Genomic DNA, 15,365 nt, shown 5'->3' with positions numbered 1-15,365 from the left:
TGAAGAGTTTCTTGATGTGGTTGGTGCTTACCTCAATGCAGTCTGCTAGGGCAAACTCATTCATGCTTTTGAGACATTGGTGGTATTTGTTGAGGGCTGACTTGAAGGTGGTTTGGTTTGTAGCATCTCTGCTGTGTGCCATATTCTCTCCAGTTGCTTGAAGCTGTGTTTCATTGTCCTGAGTTCTGATGTGTATCAGCTGGCTTGTTTGGTGGCTCTGCGGGTCTTGGCTCGCTTGGTGAGGAAGACTAGGTCGGTGGCGTTGGTGATCCAGGTACTGATGTTCTGGACTGCTTGTTCCAGGTTGTTGCAGGGAGGGGTGCTATGTGTTGCTGAGGGCATTCATCCATTGGGTTTGTGCCATTTTGTTACAGCTGTGCGAGAAGGTGCTATGGGGTCAGGTGGCCGTTCATGGTGATCCTGCGTTGGGGAAGAGGATGATGGAATGGTCAGTCCAGGTGAGTTCTGTGGCATGTCTGTATTGGATTCTGTTGCTGGATATGAAGATTTGGTCCAGTGTGTGTCCTGCTCTGTGTGTGGGGTTTATGACCAACTGGGTGAGGCCGATGTTGTTCATGTGTTCTAAGAGGTTGGCGGAGTTGGTCTAAACACCACAGAGCCTCATGGTCCAAGGTAATCTAACTTGTGTTTCCGCCATGTGCAGTTTTTTCATCAATAGTTTAATATCAAATGTTGCAGTGATATTATCAATGATGTCATAGGAGATGTCATGAATGATGTATTCTGTAGGGTAATTAGCAGTGCATGTGCATGCGGCTCCCACTTGGTGCGGGAGCCAGCATTGTTCCTGCCCGTAGGGAGCAGCTAGTTATGCTATTCCCTTCAGACGAGAGCAATATTGGTTCTGTTTTCCTGCCCGCAACAGTTTGGCAGGAAATTAAAAAATGCTCCTGTCAGATGGGAGTAAACATGCTTCCCTGCCTGCTCTAGTGTGGTCAAGGAAACTACTGTGTCCTGGGGTTGGGCTCCACGGGACACAGTAACTGAATCGGCCCTGAAGGATGGGGTCCCCAGGGCCTATAGAGGCTCAGTTAGGGGGCCACGAAGCCCATCTCCTTTTTAAAGTGTCAGCCCCAGGGGATGGGGTCCTCAGTTGCCTTTTTAAGACTCAGGGAGGGGGACTCCCTATATTTAATCACTTGCAGATTCTCCACAAAACCACAGTGCTAGTTTAAAAAAAAAACTTTTTGGCCTCAGGCAGCATCTCTCTGGGACCTCTGCCCATTTATGTCTTTTGTTAATTTTGTTTCTTTAGGACTTGGGACCAAGTCCTGTGTCTTAAGATGGCTACTACAACTTCCTGGTTGAGATGGTGGCAGCCAGTCAAATCTCAGCATGAGAATTGTCGGCTCTTCAGATCCTTCACGGCATGATATATAAAAAAAAACAAAAAACTTTTTACCAGAACTACTGAACAGAATTAAATCAAATCATAAAAACTTTTCTTCTTGCCCAAGATCTATCTAGCTTTCTGACAAATTTAGTGTAAATATTTTCAACGGTTTGGGTTGTAGCTGTGTCTAAATTTCCTATAGAAAAATGAATGGGGAAAATATATTTTGGAACTCCTGCCCCTTTTTTTCTAGGCCCTTGTGCTTGATGGATCACCTCAAAACATTTCATGTGCAAACTAGTACCACTTTGTTGGAAAGTTTTGTGGAAATTCATCAAACAGCACCAAAGTTATTAGCAACACAAAAAAGCTTTTCAAATCCCAACTATACCAATAGACCAAGTGTTAGGGTGCAGGTAGGCCCATTTTCATGGCAAAACACCATCGAATGGGTGCAAAGATGCCCACCCCAAGCCCCAGCAACACCACCACCCACATCACAGGGACACTGCAGGATGAGGGGGCCCATCCCAGGTAAATTGCAGGTAAGTGTATGTGTGTGTGTTGTGCCATTGGGGGTCCTAACATGGGGCCCCCTGTCTGGCACTGGGTATTGTTGGCTTGCCCAGGGGACAGTGGTCCCCTGTGGTGACCATTGGGGTGGTGGGAATGACTCCTGTATAAGCTTAGACAGGAGTCATATTTTGGCTGCTTGTGCATTAGAAAATGTTGCTAGGCTGTTCAGAAGCAGAATTTTAGCCGCTAACCCACCTGACGTAATTTCTGACCCACTAGCGCCATTCCCTCTAATGCCACCCCCGGGTAGCGTCTTTTTTTTTTAAGCTAGACATTCCTAGCGCCATTCTGCATCATTACTTAAATATGGCGCAGGGCTGGCGCTATGGAATGGTGTTAGCTTGTGCTAAATAAAATGATGCACAACTGCGTTAGCGCTGTTGTGTGCCATTTTCCATAAATATGGGCCCATGTTTTTAATAATCATGCTAGTTTAGAACTGTCTTCCATTTGATGCATGCATATCTGCAATGCAATACACCACTCTCTTGTAGGGATTGCCATTTTTATATCAGCGTTCCCATCAATAATCTTCCTCTCTTTTCAAAAGGGGTTTTCAAGTTTGAATACAGCATTTCTATTCCAATTGTCTTCACTGTTAATCTCCTCATCTCAGTGGCTTGGTAGGTTGAGCCACCATGCAGTTAATGGATGCACTGTCTCTTGGCCATGGTTGAAGGTTCTTCGTTGGCACTACCTGTTTAAAGTGACCTCAGAGTGCATGGTCCAAAGCAACTAGAGGTTATATAAGAACACTTAGGGTCCTTACATTTTGTCAGATCCAGCACCATTTTCAGGTCAATCCAAATGCTTGTGTAAGGTTCTAGCTGTCAGTCAAGAAGACTGAAAGGCTCTTGTTCTGCTCCCCCAACTTTATCAACTGAGCCCAGAACTACATCATACCAAGTTGATGCTAATTTCGCTGACTTAGTGCAACCCCACTGGATTGTCAATTGCAACCTACTAGAGAAGTGACACGGGGCACCACCCCAAAAAACAAGCATTTGCAATGCAATAGGTCTAGCTTTTGCTTGAGTTAGAGCTATTGGGACTGTAAATGCATAACTGGACTTTTCTTGCCAAATACATTTATCAACCCTGCCACATATTTTGGTGCTCTCTGCCACATATTACCAGTGACCCTTCATATACCTAAAGCACTTACTTCTATTTACCTTCTTCCTCTATCTTCAGCAAAAAAATGTTTTGCCATTATTTATTATATTTTTTATATTATTATTTTGGGGTCTCCCCAATCTAGTGTGGGGACCCAGAGATGACCTAGACAGAAAGAGCACATTATGTGGTTAGTTATGGGCAAACATATTTTGTAAAAGGAATGCCCCAAAAAGCATTATGAGGCGAGTTTCCAAGTGCAGCGAATATTGTACTATCTTGACTGTAATGCTCAGAACTGCCCCTAGAGGACACCATAATGAAAATAATATTTGTAAAAACATGGTCATGTAGCTATATAGTCAGCCCCTAGACTGCATAACAAGATGAAAACAGAAAGGCAGAAAGTAATGCCGTGTAACCATATATGTAATCCCTAGAAGGTGTAGTGCCTTACACATTTTCAGACCCAGCAGCTCTACTGCAATACTATTACAAACAAGGCACTTAAACCACACACTACTCTCAGTTGTAAAACAAAAGTTCTAGCCATGAGAGAGCTTAAAAAGACATTGAATGGTGGGACAGACATAACCACAAACCACAAACAAATATATATATTTAGACATTTTCTGCAAGCGAGAGAAAAACACACAAAAGGGAAAGACGAAGAATTGAAAGATAGAAAACTCACAAAGGAAGAAAGCAGGAACCCACAAAAGAGAGCTAAAGGGGCACAGAGTGTCTGGCAGTGGATTAAAGAGGCCAGAGGTGGATTCAAGAGCACGCCACCTTGCAATTCGGAGCACTGACATTTATTAGTGCCGGAGTGTAATTATGTGTAGTGAAATTGTGTCTCGTGGAGTGGAATTATGTGGTGTGGAGTGAAATTGTGTGGACTGGAACTATGTTGAGTGGTGTGGAATTGTGTCGCATTTAATTTGTGTGGTGTTGCATTTAACAAAGGCCAGTAGAGCAAATCAAAATGAGTGAAATGTAAGCGGAAATAGTACTTCTGCCAGTTAGGCATAAGAATCTGCTATTCCTGTATGGCCAATAAGGCACATAAATTTGATAGTACATAAATCATATAAATACCATGTAAAAAAATGCTATATGTGCAAGTGTGTGTTTAATACTAAAATCAATCTGCATTTAGGAATTTAAAAAAAACAGAGCACGGCATGTGCAGAGTGCCAGCTAACAACAAGGCACCATAAATATTATTTGGAACATACTGATGCAGAATCAACCATATTAAATGTAGGTAGCGTTTTGCTAAATTTGCAACAAACGGTGCTGTAAAAGGCAGACAGCGCATCAGAAATCACAAGCCCTTGAGGAGAGATGAGGTGACTGCATTACATCGCTTTGTGTAAACGTCTGAACAGAAATTTGAAAATAAGGCTGGAAAAGTATTATGTTTTTATTTTAACAGAATGGAAAGTCTTGCAAGTATTCTTGCCTCACATTTCAATGAGCATAGCAGCCTGAGAAGATTTATGGCCCCAATAAAGGAGATAAGCAAAGCCCTGTGGGCGATACTACTTCTGCCAGTTAGGTATAAGAATCTGCTATTACTGAATGGCCAGTAAGGCACGTACAATTTATAGCACATAAATCATATAAATACCATGTAAACACAATGCTCTTTGTGCAAGTGTGTGTTTAATACTTAAAATCAATCTGGGTTTAGGAGTAAAAAAAAAACAGAGCATGACATGCGCACAGAGGGCCAGCTAGCAAAAAGGCACCATAAATATTATTTGGAAAATATTTAAACAGAAAAAGGAGGGCGAAAAAGGCAGAACTGACTACTGGCGAGCAAGAATGTTTAAAAAACACTGCAACCAACAAATGAAATTGCTTTATGCCATAAGAGGTATACTAAAAGTATACACGAGATAGAATGCTTACGCTTGACCTAATTATATTTGACCTTGCAGCAACACAATAAATTAAAATAGGGTGCCACGTCCATAAATTATTTCACATTTCTTCACTGAAAGTTCCAAAGATCAGCATGCCTTAACAGCTTCCACATTTACATCCTGCTAAAAGGTTTACTTCCACTCACTGAGTTAGACAAATAGCAGTCAGGACCGAATAGAGGTGCAGGCCACAGGACTGGGGTTTCAACAATACAGACGTTCTGGCACAAGTGAGATTTTACCAACAGTGATTGTGAAAAACTGGGGTCAGTGGAAAATAATTGTATCAATTATGTTCTAGCAGGTGCATGCCATATAGTAGCCATGCAAAGCATCTATCTTTTGAGCACAAGGCTGACAAAAATTGGCATGTTCGCACTGTAAGACATCCTCAGAACATCAGTATCAGCCAATGCTTAACTTTAGCACCCAAAGGCACCTTCATTCCAGAAGTGTAACTTCTCCTCCATGGTCCACACCAGGCCCAAGTCTTTTGTAGGTCTATGAGGTGGCAAATCTAAGTAAAATATTAGGCGTCCCTTACCAAATGTAGACATGGGCCACTTGTCATTTCGTGTCAAACTACGACTCTTCAAAAGCACAAATGACAGCACCATTAAGGAAATCCCAAACACATTAAAATAATGCGGTCAGGTATAAAAAAATATACGAGACTGAATTAAAACACAAAAGGGAGAAAAATGAATACTTTTTAACACAGCACAGCAACCGAGTTTGCTACTTTGCACAAGAGGGTAAATATAGGACAGAGTCATGTCTACTAAGATCGGCCTGCTGCTGCTGTGATCTCCCGCACTTGTGCTCCTTAGTTAGGCTGCATTACAAAATGCATAGCCTTGCAATATTATGCAGAGGTGCAGGAGCGATGTGTACCATTTAATTTGTAGTAAGGACGTTCCATTCACATACACGTTTCTATGCCTAGACGTGTTTCAGAAGGGTCCAATGCATTCGAAGAGTTGTTCATTTCAGCACAGATGCAATGCAGAGTTTTTTTTTTTTTAGAAACGAAAATATTTCCCTCGTTAACAACCACTTCAAGGGGGGTGATGGATTCTTGAAACAAAGCCTGGAGTGGTTATCTTAGCTGGTCAGATCTGTATCACATCAGATGGGTGTTTGCACCGACCTGTCCAAATATTGCTCCAGTCATTCAAAAGTGATTCAAAGTGGCGCAAGGCTTATTTGTGTAGAAAAAAGGCCGCCTTTGCAGTGAAAAATGATGTTTGTGATAAAAAGCAAATATGAGTATGTCGCTTTGCATTACGTTGCGCAGTATTTTATCACTTTGCGATAGCAGTAGGTGTGGGTGAAGAATTCCACCCCACTCTGCATGGAATTCTAAAAAACTCAGCAAAGTGACGCGGCTTAGGTTAGGGGAGCTTTTTCTTTTGCTCACACTCACCAATGTTAAGTTGGCGAGCGCAAAAAATCACTATGTTGGTGAGCGCAAGCGAGATTTCTGATCGCAAGCTGTTACGGTAGGCCACGACGGCTCCTGATGAGAAAGCTGCCCCTCAAGTAGAAAATGTACTCGAGCGGCAGAAAGAAGTTAGCACCCTCTGGCACTCCCTGTGACGCTGTTCACGTTGATTTTACAGCAGGTGAGAAACTACTGGTGCTGCAAATCAGTATGCCTTACCCAAACGTTGCTGCTCACGGAACTCCTCATAGTGTGGCAGACTGTTTTTTTCACTTAGCGAAGTTCTGTGTAGCAGAACTGCGCAAATTCTGCCCAGGCCTAGACAGCACAAAGCCTGAGTAAATGTGGGTCAACATGTGAATAATATGACGTTTAAGTGTAGACAGTAAAACAATCTGGTGCCACAGTATTGCAGTGTTGTATACTGATGATACTTAAATATATATCCTGCAAGACAGCTCAGGTCAGCACTTGGATCCTCTAAATGGGTTTGGCTTTGGTGGCAATCTTGATAAGTAATTCATATAACCATATATCAGAGAAGATGTAATCCTTATTGTTAGATACAGGTGCTTTCAAAGATTGTCAGGAGGTACGTCTGAGAGGGGTTTAATGGTGTGCACCCATTCCTATTTCTCTGGGAAGTGACTGAACATAGCTTGAACATGCATGGCAAATGGATGCAGCTGTACTCATGTTTTTTTTAAGGAACTATAGATGTTGGCACATTTTGCTGTCAAGACCTTGAGTTATGAAATTACACCTTTGTATCTTTCCATCTTGAATAAGTGCATGTCTTCTATCTGATGTTTTCACTTGTGCCTAGAGTAGAGACCTCTTATATGGACAAGACTGGAGAACAGATGAAGTTCCTTCAAAGGTAAGGTGAACACCATCTGTCAATGTCTTCAAATTTAAGGGTGTCAACAGTTGGGGTCTTCTTAATGCATTTCTGCATAGAACATGCATGTAAATCATGCGCTTTGGGATTGACTGCTTTTGTGATGAATGCCCTGATTGAGGTCTAATTACTGAACAGCTGGAGGACATTTGCTTCTTCGATACCAACTGTAGTCTCCACATTTATGGACTGAGAGATACCACTGCGTCAATGTTACGTTATTGCTATGTATATAGCACACAGTTAATCAAAGGCACCTGACACCAGAGCGAAGTGCATTGTGTATTGGTTCTCCAAATAGACCTGAATTCAGATGTGTATCTGTACTTGATGATGTATTGCCTGGAGTGCGTTATTTTATGGTTTATAACATTAGGATGGCTAAAACGGCTTTTGATAGTTTTAGTCCAAATCTGCGAAGTTACAAAGTTGAGCAATCATCTCTAGGTCGAGTATTGGAGTATAGCCTCTACTATTTGGGCAATTGTCACACGTTACGATTTTCACAGCACACTGGCAACTAGGAGGGTACTTGAAAGCCATGAAAGAATGGCCCTTTATTGGCATTTCGTTCACATCTTAATTTTAACCAGGAACAATTGTGTTGTAGGTGTGGTTTAGCAAAGCCATAATAGCTTTTTGTTAAGATTAAATTGTTGCAAACATTTCATATTTAATTTGTTCTGAATTAAAAAGCTCTGTTGTCGGAATATGGCAAAACAGTAGGCTTCTCTTCATAGGTCTGAGATCATGCAACCTTGTCATCTACCAAATACCTCCCTCTTGCAAGACTAAATCCGCCTTAATAGTTCCCCTTTGCAAGAACACTTTTTCTCAAGATCAGTGTAATGAGCATTAGGATATCTCAAAAAAACAATATTAGCTGCAACCTCAAAGGTGTTTTTTCTGAAAAGTAATTGTGTGTCCTAAAATAAACTCTTCTTCTCTATGTCTTAACTTACAAAAGATCATAAATACCCCTACTGAAGGTTCAGAGAGTCTGCAGTCTCGAGATGTTATTGATACTACATTTAAATATATTCTTAAATTGGGGAAACATGATATACCTTCCTGGCTGACCTTAAATTATTACAAAGCAATAATTAAAACACAATATTGCATGCTTCAGTGTATCAGGAACAATGATGCTACCCAGGGCACAAGGGAATGGAATTGTTCTATCACCAAATGTTAATTGCTGGATAGATGTTGGAAGTCCTACATGGCTGTAAAAAGTGTTTCTTTTCTGTCACTGTTTACATGTCATAGAGGTTAAGAGAGATTATTCAATGTTCTCTACCATGGGATTTACTCACGTATTGAAGAGTTGTACAGACGCATTCAAATAATTAAAAAATATAGTCCATAATTTATCTCTTGTGGCAGATGTTAACAACATGATCTTACCTTGCAACTTAACATGTCTGCCACCCTCTCCTCCATAGACTGTCCAGCTTTTGGTCTTGCAAAAATGAAAATAGCCTCCACATCCGGACAGGCCCGCAGCAGCTTCTCCACTAATACTTTGCCCATGAAACCAGTGGCACCTGTAACCAGGACAGTCTTGCCGGCATAATAAGCTGCAACAGACGACATGCCGACTCCTCTCCCGAGCCCCGCAGTCTTCTGTAGGAGGGTCCTGGGAAGGAGAAGAAGCATGTTCAGTCATTGTATTGTGGCAAGAGCAGTTAAGAAAGAAACATTTAAGCAAGCATGTTCCACTCCTGCAAGTGCCTTCTAGAATTCATAACTGCAGAAAACATATTTTTGGGAAATCAACCTTGTTGAATAAACTTTGAGATTGGGTGGCTGCAAAATCAGCAGGTTTGGCAGTTTTAGTCAATTTGCTTTTCCATGCTATGGGCCTGCAGACTCAAGGAAAAACATAGTCTATTCCTCTTCCTGTTTCTGTGAACCCATTTTGTCCACGTTTTTGAGGTACAGTGGAAAGACGTATTTGTAGTTGAAAACAGCAGATAACCTAGTATGCAGAAAAGAACTTCGCTTTACAGCTATTTCAGTCGTAACAGACCCAAATCTCCACATAGTTGAAATCATACATTGTCCAATGAGATGCACAGAATTTGATAAATAACTGCAAAATTACTCATTGCAACTAAATATGCTGCATAGAGGAGTTTTTAAGGAAAAAATGCAGCAACTCTGTATTTTATTAACTCCCCTAAGTCATCATGTTCTCTGGGACCTCGGTGATGAGAATACATTTATTGACAATAATTCAACATATATTTCAAATCCATAGAAAGGGTGAATTTTGGTGATATTTGTATTAAAAGCCCTTATATTACAGTTCTAGAGCCTATTTTAATGTGAATGATCAGAATAGACAAGCCTTATAAATGTACTAAACCGAGATGCCCATGATCCCCTTTGTGTTTGATATGGTATTGGCACCTATTTCCATGGCTATCAGAGACAACCATTCAATTGAGGGTGTCAAAATTAGTAATGTTAAATATGGGTGGAATGTTTGCTGATATCGTGACTTTAACTTTAGCTTCTTCAATGTCAATCCCTAAACTGTTGATTTTGGTGGATATTTTGGTTCGTTTTCTGTTTATTGTAGAACTTGGTCTCAGCCTGTTGTGACTCTTCTTACAGATGTCTATTACAAAAAATGACAAATAGAAGGCACCCGCATTCACAGTCCATACAATGGAGGGTAAGCAAATAATTACATTAACGGCTTACATGTAAAGCTCCTGAATTTATAAACTTGTATATATAACTTATAAATGTATAATCCTCACACAATAACTAAAATACATATTGCTGGTAAATTGTACTCAGTTGCTCTGTAAAAGAAAGTAAATGGTTGGCCTATTGAAGCAATATTTGGAAACAATGTGTTAATTTATGAATGGCACGAGTATTACAAAAACTTGCTTTGCCTATACTGAATGCCTAAACATCTAGACAAATGATGACTCTTGAATGATTTGCTGGCTTTGCCTTTACTGGATATCTAAACATCTATACAAACGAACACTATTGATTTGCTGGTGGGTGAGAAGCAACAGAGATGGAATAAGAAAATAGCTTAAGTCATAATTTGCTTCATATGAGATTGGTGGAAGGAAATTGAATGTAGGATAAGCTTGCATTGAGCTCAGATATAACTTTATCAACCAATGATTTATTTGTAAAAAATCAAGATTGGACTCACTTGAGATATGATGAAAAACTTTGAGAGGGATAATGATGGCCCAAAACATGATTTCTACTTACCAACTTTACATATGTAGCTTATGGGCATGGCAAATTTAGCACAACTAAAAACATAACTTTTTGACTAAGATGCCAAGAGTTATTGGTTCAATCTGATAATGAAAAATATTGTGGATCTATATAAAATGTGAATACTCTTAATTTAATAAATGGTATATCTCACTTGTTAGACCTGACAGCCTTAGGGTAGTCACCCCTAAATTTTTGCCTGCCTCCCTCTACTTTTTGGACACGGTTTTTGCTGGTTGTACGACTCTGCGCACTTTACCACTGCTAACCAGTGCTAAAGTGCATATGCTCTCTCCCTTAAAACATGGTGACATTGGTTCATACCCAATTGGCTTATTTAATCTACTTGTAAGTCCCCAGTAAAGTGCACTACATGTGCCCAGGGCCCGTAGATTAAATGCTACTAGTGGGCCTGCAGCACTGAGTGTGCCACCCACATAAGAAGCCCTTTTACCATGCCCCAGGCCTGCCATTGCAGGGCCCATGTGTGCAGTTTCACTGCCACTTCGACTTGGCATTTAAAAGTACTTGCCAAGCCTTAAACTCTCCCTTTTCTACATATAAGTCACCCCTAAGGGAGGCCCTAGGTAACCCATAGGGCAGGGTGCTATGTAGGTAAAAGGCAGGACATATAGCTGTGTAGTTTATATGTCTTGGTAGTGTAGAACTCCTACATTTGTTTTACACTGCCGTGAAGCCTGCGCCTTTCATAGGCTAACATTAGGGCTACCCTCATATACAGTTTCAGTGGTAGATTCTAATCTGAAAGGAGTACCAAGGTCGTATTTGGTATGGCCAGAATGGTAATACAAAATCCTGCTGACTGGTGAAGTTGGATTTAATATTTCTATTTTAGAAATGCCACTTTTAGAAAGTGAGCATTTCTCTGCACTTAAATCCTTCTGTGCCTTACAATCCACATCTGGCTAGGTTACTTGACAGTTCCCTTGTTTATTTCACACAGCCAACCCCAAACACAGGATGCTCAGTCACACCTTTACACATCTGCATACTGAATGGGTCTTCCTGGGCTGGGAGGGTGGAGGGCCTGACACTTACATGTCAAAGGACAGGGGCCTGCCCTCACACAATGGACTGCCAAACTCCCTACTGGGACCCTGGTAGATAGGATGAAACTGAAAGGGGACCTGGTGCACTTCTAAGCCACTCTTTGAAGTCTCCCCCACTTCAAAGGCACATTTGGGTATTTAAACAGGGCCTCTGACCTTACCAACTCAGACACTTCTGGACAAGATCCCATTGGTGAAGAAACTCTGAACCAGACCCTGCAACCTTCCAAGAGGAACTGCCTGGCTGACTAAAGGACTCACCTGGCTGCTTTTCTGCAAAGGACTGATGCCGTGATGTTGCCCTGCTGCCTTGCTGCCCTCTGGCTCTGCTGAGACGTGCTCTCCAGGGGCTTGGATAGAGCTTGCCTCCAGTTCCTTGAAGTCTCAGGACCAAATAGACTTCCTCCTGCAAAGAACTCCTTGTGCAGCGAAAATTTGACACACAGCCTGCCAGAAATTATGCACACCCTGTATCGCGTTGAGAAAATCACCGCTTGCTGAACCAGAACGACGCAGCCCGGCTCCCCGAGAGGAGATCGACACAGCGCCAGCTTTGCGACCAGAACTTCTACGCGCAGCCCACTGGATCGACACATAGCTGAGCCGGTAAGACGCAGCCCGCGTTCCTGCGAGAAGAATCGACGCAGCACCTGCCGTGCGACAGAAATTTCCCCGCATCGCCCACCGGATCAACGGAGCTCCTGTGATTTCGTCCTGCACACCCAGGATTTCTCCGCATCATCCCCGGGGCATCCGAAAACTCCACAACTCAAAGAGGATCCAAGTCAGTGCACCAGAAATCAACGCAAAGCCTTCCCTGCGTGGAAAATTATCAACACATCGTCTGTGTGCGCCCAGAGAAACCGGCGCACACCTCCCGGTTTTCCACGCTTCTCCTCCTCTGCGGTCCCTTGTGGAGAATTTGAATGCAAACCAGGTACTTGATGCTTGCAAGAGACACTTGTTGCTTTTTAAACACTAAAGATTCCTTTTATCATTCTCTAAAGTGATATTTGAAAGTGTAGCTATCAAATCTTGATCGTTTTGACCTGCATTTAACCAGATAACTAATATATTTTTTTCTAAACACTGTTTGGTGTATTTTTGTGGTGTTATACTGTATCATTGCATGAGTTATTGCACAAATACTTTACACAGTGCCTTTTAAGTTAAGCCTGACTGCTCAGCGCCAAGCTACCAGAGGGTGGGCACAGGATAACTTGGATTGTGTGTGACTTACCCTGACTAGAGTGAGGGTCCTTGCTTGGACAGGGGGTAACCTGACTGCCAACTAAAGACCCATTTCCACAATCACTCATCTTGTATTTTTTGTCCTGCCTCCTTTATTTTTGTCCTACTTGCGTAACTTGCCTTTCTTCTATCCTTCATGTACTGTTTAAGGTAACTGGAATTTATTATGGTTACTCTATATGCTTATCAATTTTTGATAGGCACACTTCTCAATTCTTAATGTAAACAGTTTATTATCATGGAAATGAAAGTCCGTAAATTACTGAGATGCACTTGTGATTTTTTTCATTTTTTAGCTATTACTGTATGCTTTCTTTCCGCATAAGACTCTTTCTTATATTATAATAGCTTTTTTGTCACCATATTTAAATCTTATAAACGGAATACAATTTTTTAATAGAGAAAAAGAAAAGCAAATGGGAAGAACATAAAATCCATGATTTCACTGGGTCACTGTATCACAAATGTCATCTGAACTCTTATGTATTATCTCATTAAAAGTCATGTACCTGCAAGTACACTTTCGTCCACTGAGGTGCAAAAGAAAGGAACCATAGAATAGGACTAAGAGTGCAAAAACGAACAGTTACAAGCTTTAAGACATTATATCCGGTTAAAAAGGTGTCCACATATATGTATTTGAGCAAGATGGACCTTTTAAACACAATGGGGTTAATTAGGACCCTGGAGGTCTTAGGACCGCCAGGGTCGTGGTGACAGTCGGACCACCACATTACGGTCCTAATCCGGCAGGGCAGCCATGCAAGCAACACTGCCTTGGGGATTACCACCCCCTCCCCACCGGTGGTTACATGGCGGTAGCATGGCCATGTAAAGGCTGACTGAGCCGGGTGCAGGGTGCCCTAGGGGGGGCTCCTTCACTGCCCATGCACTTGGCATGGGCAGTGCAGGGGCCCCCCTGGGCAGCCCCATCACTGCTGCACCCGTCGCACTACAGCATTGAGTGCTGGCTCGACTACAAGCCGGAGACAATGCTGTAGGCCATTTCCAGCTGTGCTGGCGGGTGGGAACTCGTAATGGGGCCTGTGGGATGCCTGCCGCACTGGCGGCAACCTAACAGTCTGGACTTCGGCGAACGGTGTGAACCGTCTGCCGAAGTCAAAATGACCCTCAATCCCTTGTGCAAATATGTTTCTATGCCTATAAAATAGTCCACTCAATTTATTACTATGGTACAGTTGAAAACACCCTTTCACACCTTCCAAAATGAAAATCCTGGCCCTGGAGCATGCTGCGAATAGCAACTAAATAATTGCAGCACAAGTCTAGAGAGGTATCAGTTAAGGCTACAAGATATGGGAGAAAGACCTGCTGCTTTTCGCACTGCGAAACAAACTGGATAGTCATTAAGCCTATTCATACCATTGTCATGAGGTTATTTTAGCCTTTCTTTAAGCACATTAATTTTAGCTTGGGTTTGAGGTCTGCGCCCTGTAACTTAGCCACTTTTATTCCTCTTATTATTAAGGTCTTAAGGGGTGATATTTTATTATTTGTATCTGCTGCCCTTCTATGCAGAACTTTTTTATTCATTTTTCTAAATGACCTTTCATTCTGTGCTCACTCCAAGGCTGCACACAAGTTTGCTGGGTATTGCTGGTCCAGAGAGGTCAATGTGTACCTTACACAGAAAAGACACACTATCACACCAGGACAGTTCTCAGAACAATAACACATTTTCTTATAAAACATGCTGCCCAAACTAAGTCAGAGAGGACATTCCAGCCAGCCTGCCATCTCATGCTGCACAATGTTGTAGATTCTGCTGAAACCTCACACTTCCTCTTCGTCTATGTGGCAGGACTCCCAGCAGACTAACAGATCTCTTCTCTACCTCTAACACAGGTCTGGTGATTGGGCTTCCTTTCCAGGGTGGATTAGGGCTATCATTGTGAGTCACTCTCATGTAGAAACTTAGTAGTGTAGGTCGGGATATTAGGAACACTATTGTGACAATATGGTGGGACTCTTCCTGTGTTTCACTTTCCTTGTCACCTCTGTAACAGTGTTGTGTTTAATTGAACTCATAATGACAATTCATGCCTTTTTACATAAAACACAGATGCTTCAATAAAACCCATTCAACCAAGATTCTGCTTCGGTTTGTCTTTGCATGTATGAGACTTGTATAACTGAGAGAAAGGAGTATGATCTGTTCCACCACGACTTCCCTTAGGAGCCTGAGTGTCATGCGATAGGCTGTCACAAATCCCTTCTACCTTTGGTACTGTGAAGTGCTGCCAGCTAGCCAGAAGGGTTAGGTTGACAGCTGTCAAACGGTGTGGGATCAGACTCAGTTCTCCATACTCGGCGGTGCTGACACCCAAAATCCAGCAGTCTTGTTACTACAACAGGAGTCCTACCACACCATACAGCACCACTGGAAATGTTGCATAAATGATACTTATTTCAAAAGCAACTTACTTTTTTTAGCCACAAAACA

General features: G+C 42.0%; 1 protein-coding gene across 2 annotated transcripts in view; it reads right to left on the bottom strand.

Annotated features, from left to right (window-relative positions):
- Window positions 1-15,365, bottom strand: part of FAR2 (fatty acyl-CoA reductase 2) — a 357,779-nt gene that overhangs the window by 202,535 nt on the left and 139,879 nt on the right. For both annotated transcript variants that reach the window (XM_069228182.1, XM_069228183.1), the window contains exon 2: window positions 8,730-8,961. In XM_069228182.1, the coding sequence (XP_069084283.1) occupies window positions 8,730-8,918 (189 nt within the window). In that variant the 5' untranslated portion in view covers window positions 8,919-8,961. The remainder of the gene's footprint in view (window positions 1-8,729; window positions 8,962-15,365) is intronic.

The sequence above is a fragment of the Pleurodeles waltl genome, chromosome 4_1 (genome assembly GCF_031143425.1).
Source record: "Pleurodeles waltl isolate 20211129_DDA chromosome 4_1, aPleWal1.hap1.20221129, whole genome shotgun sequence".
NCBI classification, from domain to species: domain Eukaryota; kingdom Metazoa; phylum Chordata; class Amphibia; order Caudata; family Salamandridae; genus Pleurodeles; species Pleurodeles waltl.
This window is presented reverse-complemented; position numbering and strand designations above follow the sequence as displayed.